The 12,802-nt window shown below is 39.7% G+C and overlaps 1 protein-coding gene across 1 annotated transcript; it reads right to left on the bottom strand.

Annotated features, from left to right (window-relative positions):
• Positions 1 to 8,513: 8,513 nt before the first annotated feature.
• Positions 8,514 to 9,464, bottom strand: LOC129504873 (olfactory receptor 51V1). The gene has a single exon (XM_055317751.1). It carries the CDS (start codon positions 9,462 to 9,464, stop codon positions 8,514 to 8,516), a length of 951 nt encoding a protein of 316 aa, XP_055173726.1.
• Between the last annotated feature and the right edge of the window lie 3,338 nt (positions 9,465 to 12,802).

The raw sequence follows: 12,802 nt of genomic DNA, 5'->3' as shown, positions 1-12,802 counted from the left end.
CTTGTTGTACTTCATAGGTTGAGGGAGAGAAAGAAATCTGTAGATATATTGAGATGGAAGTGACTACCATTATCATCAGGAGTCCAGTACCTTCCCTTAACCTTTTGAAGGGATTTTATGATATCTTCTAGATTCCGGCATTCTTGTGGAAATTAGCAGGACCATTCTGTTTTCCACTCCTTTGGTTTTGGCTTTTGGTTTACTCACTTATTCACTTTCAGCTCCAAGCTACTCCTGTGTCCTTTTCATTCCCATTTGATGAAGTATTGATGCATTATTACTCACCAAAGTTGACCGTTTACATATGGGGATCGCGCTGTCTACAATCCTGTGTCTGGTGAGAACATGTTTTCTCCCTGGTGTCCAAAAGTAGAGAGTTCCTATAAAATATTTTCTGAGCCAAAATGAAATGAAACAAAGTAAAGACGCTATTAACAACAACAACATCAACAACAACAAAAAAACCCATGAAGGATTTTGGGCATTTCCAGACCCCCAAAGTACCTTCTATTGGGTTTTCTGATACTTCAGGACATATCTTGCTGACAGATGCGCAAAATCAATCAGGATAGAGCATAGGTGCTCAAAGACACAGTATCAATACTGTGGGGTTTTGATACCGTGATGTTGAGTGTGCTTCATGGGGAAGGACCTTGGTGGGGCTGCTCTCACTGCTCCTGTGATGGCTGAATGCAAAACACACACTAAAAGCTAGTTTTGATTTTCACCTTTTTTGTAAAGTTGAAATATTCTTGAGATTTCTTTCAAGTACCAAAAAGAGGACTAATGTAGGTCTTTCATGACAGCTAACTGCCATAAGGTGAACTTTATAAAACTAGAGGTTACCTATAGATAATGTCATATACCCAGCATCAGAGTATCCTACAGAAACCTTCACTAGCCTAAAATTCCCTGTTCCCCACCTATTCATGTATCTCTCCCTCTTCCTGGACCCCTGGCTACACTGATTTTTATTCTATTACTATAGTTTTGCCCTTTCCAGAGGTCAGGTCTTTGAAATCATATAAATATTCAGCCTTGTCAGGACAACTTCTTTCACTTAAAAATATGCATTTAAGGTTCTTCCATGTCTTTTCATAGATTGATAGCTCTCTCTCTCTCTTTCTCTCTCTCTCTTTAATCAAAGGGTAATGTTACATTTTACAGAGATACCAGTTTTTTTATCCATTCATCTTAAATGCTTCCAATTTGGGGCAATTGCAAAGAAATCTGAAATAAAGATTCAGGTGCATGTCTTTGTGTGGACATTAAGTCTTCATATCATTGGATAAAATGCCTGGAACGAATGACCATATGATAAGAGTATGTTTGATCCTGTGAGAAACTACAAGACTCTCCTCCAGAGAGGCTGTACTAGTTTGGCTTTTCACCAGCAATGAATGAAATGCCTATGACTACATCCTCAGCAGAATTTGGCATTGTCGGTGTTTTAGGTTTTAGCCATTCTAATAGGTGTGTAGTGCTGTCTCGTTGTTTTACTCTGCCATTTGGTAATGACAAATGGTATTAAACATCTTTTTCACAGAGAAAACATTTGACAAAGCAGAGAAAGCATTTGACAAAATACAGCATCCGTCCTGATCAAAACTCTTCAGAGTGTAGGGATAGAGGGAACATTCCTCAGCATCTTAAAAGCCATCTACGATGGGCACCAAAGTGGGCACTTGACAGGATGAGCACTGGGTGTTATTCTATATGTTGGCAAATTGAACACCAATAAAAAATAAATTTTTAAGAAAAAAGAAGCCATCTACGAAAATCCCACAGCAAATATCATTCTCAGTGGAAAAAAAACACTGGGAGCCTTTCCCCTAAGATCAGGAACAAGACAGGGATGTCCACTCTCACCACTGCTATTCAACATCATACTACAAGTCCTAGCCTCATCAATCAGGCAACAAAAAGAAATAGAAGGCATTCAAATTGGCAAAGATGTAAAACTCTCCCTCTCCACAGATGGTATGATACATGGTATGTAGAAAACCCAAAAGTCTCCACCCCAACATTGCTAGAACTCATACAGCAATTTGGCAGTGTGGCAGGATACAAAATCAATGCCCAGAAATCAGTGGCATTTCTATACACTAGCAATGAGACTGAAGAAAGAAATTAAGGAGTCAATCCCTTTTAGATCTAAATGTGAGAGAGGATTCCATCAAAATCCTAGAGGAAAACACAGGAAACACCGTTTTTGAACTTGACCACAGCAACTTCTTGCAAGATACATCCATGAAGGCAAAGAAACAAAAGCAAAAATGAGCTATTGGAACTTCATCAAGATAAGAAGCATTTGCACAGCAAAAGAAAGAGTCAACAAAACTCAAAGACAACCTACAAAATGGGAGAGGATATTTACAAATGATGTATCAGATAAAGGGCTAGTATCCAAGATCTGTAAAGAACTTATTAAACTCAGCAGCAAAGAAACAAACAATCCAATCATGAAATGGGCAAAACACATGGACAGAAATTTCGCAGAGGAAGACATAGACATGGCCAACAAGCACATGAGAAAAACTCCGCATCACTTGCCACCAGGGAAATACAAATCAAAACCACAATGAGATACCACCTCACACCAGTGAGAATGGGGAAAATTAACAAGGCAGGAAACAACAAATGTTGGAGAGGATGCGGAGAAAAGGGAACCCTCTTACACTGTTGGTGGGAATGTGAACTGGTGCAGCCACTCTGGAAAACTGTGTGGAGGTTCCTCAAAGAGTTAAAAATAGACCTGCCCTACGACCCAGCAATTGCACTGTTAGGGATTTACCCAAAAGATTCAGATGCAATGAAACGCCGGGACACCTGCACCCCGATGTTTCTAGCAGCAATGTCCACAATAGCCAAACTGTGGAAGGAGCCTCACTGTCCATCGAAAGATGAACGGATAAAAAAAGCTGAGGTTTATGTATACAATGGAATATTACTCAGCCATTAGAAACGACAAATACCCACCATTTGCTTCAACATGGATGGACCTGGAGGGTATTAGCTGAGTGAAATAAGTCAAAGATAAAATGAGTGAAAATATCAGTGAGGGTGCAAAACATGAGAGACAGTTAAGTCTGGGAAATGAACAAGGGGTAGTGGAAGGGGAGGTGGGCGGGGGGTTGGGATGACTGGGTGATGGGCAATGAGGGGGGCACTTGGCTGGATGAGAACTAGGTGTTATGCTATATGTTGGCAAATTAAACTCCAATAAATTTTTTTAATTAAAAATATATTTTTCACGTGCTTATTGGTATTGACCAGTCCTCTTGGAGGGAAATATCTTTTTAGATCATTTGCTCAATATTTAACAGACTTGTTTATTTCCTTGTTTTTGAATTAAAACGTTCCTTGTATACTTTGGATACAGATCCTTTGATGAACAGTATGTTGTAATGATTTCCTCTGGTCTATGGATTTCTTTTCATTTTCTTAACTTACTATGAAATTATATTCTTTTTTATTTTCTCTTCTGGGTCCTCAGGGTGTAGTATCAATGTGGAATTGTGTCCTTTTGTTCTGGGAAAAAATCTTGTATAAAACTCTAATACATTTCTAATCCTAATATTCTGCCTAAATTTTTATATTCCCTGACTTCCTAGGACATGTACTAGTGATGTGTTGTTGTTGTCGGATTGATCCTCTTTTTCTTCTCCTGCCCCCACACACCCCAATATAACATTTAAATTTTTGTTCTACTTTCTTAACACTATTTCCTGAGAGTTCTATTGGTTTTTCTTTAATCTCTCACATTGTTGCTTAATTCATAAATAATCTTTTGTGTTGTCTAATTATGTCTTATTAAGGGTGTTCTAATCTTCTCTCAAGTATCTATTATGACGGAGTATGTCATTAGGAGTATTAAATAGGGATTGTGGTTTTTTCTCTTTAAGTTTTATATTCTACTCTGAAGAAGCTCTGCTCAATTCAGGTAATTTTCTTTTCATAAATTAACTTTTGATATGTGACTTTTCCATATCTGGATTTGATCTCATCCCTGGTGTAGATTTGGTTGTCCATTCATATGTCATGATGAGGGACCATGAATGTAGCAGGGACTTCCATGGACATACTGGGATATGTTACCTGGTCCATGACATTGTAGGTTCCATAGGAAGGAGACTACACAAGTCAGTGAGTAAATACTCAAATGTCAGTACCTGTTACTCTTTTCTTTTGAGACAGTTCAATGGAGAATCATCTCAAACTTGGTTCCCTAGAGAGTATCAGCGTGCTCCTATTTTACAAGGAGAATGTAGACAAGTGTCTATGGGCTTCAACATTCAAAATGAATTATTTTACACAATCCCTCTCTCTTATATGACCCCTCATTCCTATCATCTTTGTACCCAATGCCCTTTTATCTGGGTCATATTTGATTCTGTCATTATAGAGACCAAGCGTTTTGCAGGAATTGAAATAGATCTTTTCTGGACACTTCAGTTAGGAAGCCTTACACACAAACTCACCTTTTGTACCATTCTCACTGCCACCTCTCACCACTGCCTTGGATGAAATTGCTGTGTTTTTCTAGAGTTGATATACACAGATCATTTTTTACCTCACGGGTATCCCCTTCTGCAGGCACCAAGATTTCAGATTTATGTAACCCATTCTGCCTTTTGGGGATATCTTAATCTTCCATATTTATACAATTTGTTTACACATACATTGGTAACATTTCACACTGTCTCGTGGGCACCATGGTTTTAGTGAACTTCAGAAAGTAGCAGAAATAAAAACATAACATTCAATCTGCTGAGTTTACCTGTAAATTTACACATCCTATTTCATAATTACATTCCTTAAATTCATATTCTATTATTAAGTGAACACAGGAAGGTACACAAAGATTATCTTGGTTAATTACCACGAAATTTGCAGAAACCTATAGCCGACACTCTGACCAAGAAAAAGAACAGCGCCAGCATCCCCAATTGGAATACAGATTCTGTTTCAGTAGGACTGGACTAAGCTCAAGAATATAAGTTTTTTCCAAACTCCCAGATTGAGCTGAGGCTGCAGGACTAGAAGCCACACGTTCAGTAGAAAAGCTCTAGGACACCAGTATTCACTGCAAAGGGAATTTAGAGTGGGTTGGTATTATTTTTAAATTTCTAAGAGAGTGATCCTGGATAGTGGGCTTGTTTTCATTGCCTCACCAGGAGGTCTCTATCCATTCCTCTAGCTGATTCTCCCTTTTTGAGGTGGTGGTCACAAATAGTCTAGGGACCAGAGAAACAGCCTAAGGTAGAAAACCTTCTAAGTTGATTGAAAAGTAGAGTTCTGTTACATCTAAGGAAATAAGGACATATAGTGTACAGTAAGAGCATCGGCCTCTGGACTATTACCAGGGTGGGGTTATTTCCACTAAAAATGTGTTCCCTCACTTCTGAGGATCACAAATCTCTCTCATTCTGGACCATAGCTTTCTGAAGTCAGAACAAAGTGAACACCAACAGAGCAATGACTCTGTTTTCCCACATCCTGTTTTGCTCAACTCACCCCGTCTAATATTCTTTAGCTCTCTCCTTTTAGGTTGGCCTCAGTTAAGGAAGTAGCGTACAAGGACATGACAGTTGACGTGTAACAAAGTCTACACCAAGAGAACACATGCTTCCAAAAATTCGATAGTGGTTTCCATCCATGCTGTATGGCAGCCTTGAAGGCTTAGCATGATATCTGGGCAACTACCATCAGATTGTTAGTTCCTACTAACTCTTTAGGCCACCTCATTGACAACAGCTCTCAGAGACTGTCTAATTCTTGGATAAGAAGTTTCTTTTCCTTACAAGTTGGCTTTCCAGAAGTCATGGAAGAATATCTTTGTCTTGTTTCTAAAAAGGTTACAAAGTGTCAGACAGTGCTCCCAAACCTAAGGTATGGCTGCCAATTCTCAACTTCAGGACCAGGAAGGATAACTCTAAAATCTCCCTTCCTCCCTAAGATTGGCTTTATTTGACTTTATGATGGTGCTTCAGGTAAAAGGCCTTTATAAGACCAACTCTCCCGCCTGTTTGTTTCCATGTAAAACCCAGTAATCAGAAGATGTATTTTCATCAGCTTGCTTCCTTCACACATTTGCCTTCCTTGGACATCCTTCCACTGGTTCACGCAGTTTCAAACATTCTGAAGTTCTTCACAAGTCTCCTCATCATAGTACAATTGCACAGTTCTGAAACCACCTGTGGTTTCTGAGAGTGTACCAGGTATTTTCACGTCCATTTCATAGCCCTTCCTTCCAACTCTTTTGGTCATATTCTACAAATTGTCATAATGTGAGGTACAGCCACTCAGAGCATCTGTATGAGCACCAAGTCCTCAAGTGAACCCTCCCATTCACCGTGGAATACAGGACTCTCCAAAAGAGGACTCGGGTGTGTTACATATGGTGCTATTCCCTTACCACAACATAAGCTCATGGCAGTACTCCCAGCATGCCTGGCCAGGGCAGGACATGTCCGGCTACCCCAGAGGCCCCTGCTTCAGCAAGATTGAGTCAGTGCTGAGGAGAGGTGATGCTGCGGTGTCAAGATATTGAAGGGAAGCTGAGAGACACGTGCCTAGACATGGTCTGTGAGAAACAACAGAATATCCAAAGATTCAGCAGCTAACTGCTGTTTTCATGCTGAAATTGGGTCATAGGACTCTTGTCAAATGCATGTTCCAAGATACTTTGTTCTGTCTAGGAACTATTTCCACACTTTAAAGCTGTTGGAGAGTAGCCTATACTTCTGCTTTCTACACTGATTACTTAATTGAGTGAAACACTAAAAAGGAGGGAAAGATAAAAACACAGAGTTTCAAAGGCTAATTTAAAATACAAAGGTTTAGGTTTTACCTATTAATATTAAATTGTTGCTTCATGATGTGAAATTGCTCTGATGCAGTCATCTGTTGAGCATTACTTAACATTTTTTCCTCAGGTATGCAAGATTATGGGAATCTTAAACCATTTTCCCCCTGTATCTCAGCACAGATACCTGATTTCGTTCTTGCTTCCATTCTTTTGTTAATGAACTAAATTTTTTTTTAATTTTTATTTATTTATTTATGATAGTCACACAGAAAGAGAGAGGCAGAGACACAGGCAGAGGGAGAAGCAGGCTCCATGCACCAAGAGCCCGACGTGGGATTCGATCCCGGGTCTCCATTATCGCGCCCTGGGCTAAAGTCAGGTGCTAAACCGCTGCGCCACCCAGGGATCCTGAACTAAATTTTCTAAATTACTCAGAAGGGAATCTGTTGATATTTTTTTGACTCAGAATCAATAAAGATAAAGTTCATAAAGCTCAATCATAAGCATAAAATTTCATCTACTCAGAATATTCCCCACTTCAGATTTAAAATCAGAGTTTACAGCACAATCTACTTCTGGCCCAATGACAAAGGAGTTTACATGTAAAATATAACAAGTGAGGATTCCAATTTAAAGTTGACATGGTGAAAATTGAAATCAAAATCAAATTCTATTAGAGTTTGTCTTTATAATCTATATTGCGCTGTCCAATACAGCAGCCACTGCATTGGCGGAGACAATGTCCTTTTAACATTTAAATATAAATTAATCATATTTAACATGAATTATAGAGGCATGAGCCCAGTTACACTATGTACATTTCAAGTGTTCAATAGCTATACATAGCTCTTCTTATATGTTGGTCCCTATTACCCTATATTAGAGAATATCTCCATCATGTTAGTAAAACCCTACTGGAAGATTCTGGTCCATATATGCCTATCACAAGATCCCCAAGAGATGGGCACTTTCCCCATTTTTTTTCAAGATTTATTTATTTATTTATTCATGATAGACAGAGAGAGAGAGAGAGGCAGAGAGACAGGCAGAGGGAGAAGTGGGCTCCATACCAGGAGCCGGACGCGGTTCGATCCCGGGACTCTAGTATCGCACCCTGAGCCAAAGGCAGGCGCCAAACTGCTGAGCCACCCATGGATCCCCACTTTCCCCATTTGAAGATTAGTTAACATAATCTGAGAAATAAATAATGTGCAGTCATCCACCCTTGTAACTATAAAACCTAGGATTTGAATCTAGCCTTGTTTCGATGCAAAGAAAGTGCTTGATTTCCATTTTGGGCACATGAACTAGTTTTATCATCTCTTGGATATACTTGTGGCAAGAACATATAATATCTCATTTTACATAAATCCATGGTTGGTAGAAAATTTCTGGAATGTTTCAAAGGGAGTCTCCCAACTCCACCCCAAAGATGATTTACAACCAAACATAAGCTAAAATAGCATTTGTTCATAGGTGATTCTATGTTTATGTTTAAATGTGTTTAAAATCAAGAATCCTAGACTCTGGACTACTTAACTAAAACAAAATTCATTTTTGGTATTACATACCAAAATATGTATGTTTAAATGTGTTTAAAATCAAGAATCCTAGACTCTGGACTACTTAACTAAAACAAAATTCATTTTTGGTATTACATACTGTGTGTTAATTAAGGCTGCTGTTTTATTCTTCAAAAGCCTTAGGCATTGCTACACATTTCCAGAGAAAAGAGTCTGAGCATTCTGCTCCGAATCTGCTGGGTCTTGACACTGTAGATGATGGGGTTCATCAGAGGTGGGAAAAGGATGTAGATGTTGCCCATAAGTACATGGATCACAGGTGAGAGATGCTTGCCAAAACGGTGCACCATTGTTAAGCTAATGATAGGGATATAGAACACGAGAACAGCACACAGGTGGGAGATGCAGGTCTGAAATAATTTGTGCTGCTCCTCCTGAGAGGCAATTGCCAGGACTGCCCTAAGAATCAGGACATAGGAGTAAAGGATGAGAACAGCATCCAACAACAGCGTGAGAATGACCAACATCAGGGCATAGTAGCTATTAAACCTGATGTCTGAGCAAGCCAGACGCAGAAGGTCCTGGTGTAGGCAGAACGAGTGAGAGAGGCTATGGGAATGACAGTAATGGAAAAATTTCAGATTGATGATGGGGGGTGTAATAAAGAAGAAACTCCTACCCACTATGATGAGCCCGATTTTGAAAATCCTGGAATTAGTCAGAATGGAGGAATACCGCAGTGGATTGCAAATGGCGACATACCTATCAAAGGCCATAGTAAGGAGGACAGAGGACTCCATGAAGGAAAGACCATGGATGAAGTAGGACTGGGCAATGCACGAATCCAGGCTGATTTCTCGAATGAACCCCCACAGGATGCCCAGCACCGTGTGCACTGTGGACAGCCCCATGCACAGGTCGGTGAGGGCCAGCATGGCCAGGAAGTAGAACATGGGCTGGTGCAGGCTCGGCTCAGTCCGGATCACATGCAGCACCAGGCAGTTGCCCAAAAGCACCATGGCGTAGATAGTGGAGAAGGGAATGGAGATCCAAGGATATTGCTGCTCCAGGCCAGAAAATCCCGTGAGAAGGAAGGAGGAAGAATTTATGCTAGAACTTCCCAACGCCATCCTTTTGGCACAGGGATACCTCTTCCAGGCAGTAAGAAAGGGTTTTTCCAAGGAAATGCTCCAAGTTCAGATGAATTAGGTGGAATTTCTGAGTAAATAAAATTATGCTATAGTTAACTAAGTGTATGAAATACTAGCTGAGCAACTCTCTTCTTAGAGATGTATTATCTGCTGCCTGGAAGAGAATAATGTCCTCCTCATGTCATGTAAGAGCCATTATTCATCCACTGGAGGCACATTATATCCTTAGAAGCTACAAGTGAAAATGAGGAGACCAGAGTAAGAAGCTAATTTCCAGAGAGACTATGTTGCCTGGGATATTTTCTCAGGGATTCTGAGGAAAAGGAGTACCGGTAAAAGTGAGAGCTGAGGTTCTCAAAGCAATTATTAATTTCCTCTCTCCAATTCATTAAGCATTTAAAATGAAGAGTAACATTTAGCGTTTAAGTATCCAAAGTCTATCCAAAGTCTAGTTACTGTGTACCCCTAACTCTCCATTTTCTGCTGTCTCCAAATGAATAATTCCTCCAAATAATCCTTAGGAAAGACTCCCCTGTTTTTTTTTTTTCCACTCCAGATGACACAGCCAACAATTACTTTTTCTGTGCAGTGACAAGAAGAGAGGAATATTTATGCATGAGGCCTTTGGAGAAGAATCTCCCAGGAGAGCTCTCACTCTGAGATGTTCAGCTTACCTGTGCCCTTGTGACTCAGAGACTTGGGCTGAAGGCTCTCAGCTTCTGACATCAGCCCAGTGTTCTCCACCCACTTATTCATTCATTCAATCAGTAAGTTCAATATTCATTGAATATCAATTTATGGAAGGGATGAGTTTTTTTCTCTTCCTTAGATCCTAGCATTTGAAAGACTAGAAATAAGGCCAATGTGGCAGAGGTAATTCCAGAATTTTAAAAAGCCTCCTGGCAACGGCATTCATTGACTTCCTCCCCACATTGTTTTCCTGCTTGGGATTCTGACCCTGGGAGTCATCATAAAAGGACTGAAGGCTTTAGAATATAGGCAGGCGTTTCAAAATCAATTCTGGCTTCTGTTTCATTTCATCCTTCCAACATGTTCAATTAGTTCCAGATTCTGGCTTCCTCTTCCTCTTCCTCAACTTAGTCATTCTAGCACACTAAGCAGCTCCTCAGGCTACCTTTCTTCATAATGCACCCTCTGTCCCTGTCAGACCCCTTCTAGAGTCCCCTGTGCTGTTCTTTCTTGCCCTGAGCCCCTCTCCGTGTGAAATAATCTAGTCCAATATTTTTCTTTCTGTCCTTCCTTGAATGAATAGAGTCTTTACCCTTTGGAGAAAAATGTATTCCCCTTGAGCTCCTTTTCCTTCTCAAAAGCACAATTGTCTTCTTTCATGAGATATTTCTCCAGATGTTCGATCTGCCTAAGGTGTTCTTTTCACAGAGATGGTCTTTCCGTCTTCTCCTCAACCTCTTCCTCCCCTTTGTAAAATAATCCTATAGTTTTCCTCCGCAACCATCACTTTTCAAGGATTCTTTACCTGAGACAGATTTTCCTCACTTATCTATTGTGTTGGTAAATACATTTATCTTTATATAATTTATTCCATTTACAATTTCATATTCATAAGCCTACATAACTGACTAAGGTCTCTGTTACATACTGCATTGTAATGTCCCTGAGAGCGAGGATAGTGTTAATTTTTATTCCGTATGGTAGGCTGAAATTTGCACTTCAGTGTTCTCACCTCCCCTGTGAGCACAGACTGATGGATACAGCCTCATATTTGAGATCTTCATCTTTAACCCAAAAATTCAAATTATGACAAAAAGATTTGATTTTCCTCATAAATCCATTAACTCCTGGTATCATAAAATCAGTTCAGCAATTACAGGATTACTTAGGAAGACTCCCAAGCGTCTTTCTTGTTTCTTGTCTTTCCTTCCCTCTCCTGGCTATCAAATCCTTCATCTCTTTCTGTCATTTCCTGCCTCAACATACCCAGACCTGCCCACTTCTCACCTATACACTGTACGCTACCACTGTCTTGGTACATAATATCCTCATCTGTTCTTCACGTATGGCAATAACTTACCAGTTAGTTTTATTGTTTTTCTACTTGCCCCCTAAAAACATACTCTCCCCAGGGATACCACACTGCTTTCTCTTTCTTTCTTTCTTTCTTTCTTTCTTTCTTTCTTTCTTTCTTTCTTTCTTTCTTTCTTTTTTCTTTCTTTCTTTCTTTCTTTCTTTCTTTCTTTCTTCTTTCTTTCTTTTCTTTCTTTCTGTCTTTCTTTCTCTTTGTTTCTTCTCTTTCTTTCTTTCTTTCTTTCTTTCTTTCTTCCTTCCTTCCTTCCTTCCTTCCTTCCTTCCTTCCTTCCTTCTTTATATTTTTACATTTTTTTTACTTATTTGACAGAGAAAGCACAAGTAGGGAAGGCGGGAAGAAAAGGGGAAAGGGTCAAGCAGACTCCACCCTGAGCCCAGAACCCAAAGCCGAGTTTAGTCCCATCACCCTGATCATGACTTGAGCTCAAGTTGGATGCTTAACCGACTCAGTCACCCAGGCACTACCGAGTGCTTTTTAAAAACATCTTTTCCCCCCGCCAAAAAAAAAGTTAATTAATAAAATAAATAAAAATAAATAAATCAACGATAAATGTCTACTACATCACATAAGCCCATGTTAAAACAAAATGAAACAACAAAAGGCAAAAACAACAAAAAACAAAATCACTGATGTCTTTTCATTGCTCTTAAAACAAAAATATTTTTATCCTAGTCGGAAAAATGAAAGCATCTGGCTTACCCACTTTTCTGTCTACAGGATAGGCCACTGTTGCTTTCTTTTCCTATCTCCAGGAATCTATTCTTTCTTTTTTATTTTTTTAATAATGTTTATTTTTTATTCGTGTTCAATTTGCCAACATACAGAATAACACCCAGTGTTCATCCCGTCAAGTGCCCCCCTCAGTGCCCGTCATCCATTCACCCACCCCCCGTCCTCCTCCCCTTCCACCACCCCTAGTTCGTTTCCCAGAGTTAGGAGTCTTCCATGTTCTGTCTCCCTTTCTGATATTTCCTACCCATTTCTTCTCCCTTCCCCTCTATTCCCTTTCACTATTATTTATATTCCCCAAATGAATGAGATCCAGGAATCTATTCTTCCTTAAAACCACTTAGGTGTTTTCCTATCTCAGAGTCTTTGTTCTTGATCTTCTCTCTGTGTAGAATGATCTACCCCAAGTATTTGCACAAAACCTCCTTTCATCATTGAGGATTCTCCCTCCAGGTGGCATAGTCAACAATTACTTTTTCTTCTTTGGTGGAGAAGTTCAATGTAGCTTCCTCAGAGGGATTTT

Source organism: Nyctereutes procyonoides, unplaced genomic scaffold (genome assembly GCF_905146905.1).
Source record: "Nyctereutes procyonoides isolate TBG_1078 unplaced genomic scaffold, NYPRO_anot_genome, whole genome shotgun sequence".
Classification (NCBI taxonomy): Eukaryota; Metazoa; Chordata; class Mammalia; order Carnivora; family Canidae; genus Nyctereutes; species Nyctereutes procyonoides.
Note: the sequence above shows the minus strand (reverse complement) of the source record. Positions and strands in the feature narration are given on the sequence as shown.

Bases quoted from the DNA above. Each gene is read 5' to 3' on its own strand.
- LOC129504873 (XM_055317751.1), bottom strand. From the start codon at position 9,464: ATGGCGTTGGGAAGTTCTAGCATAAATTCTTCCTCCTTCCTTCTCACG.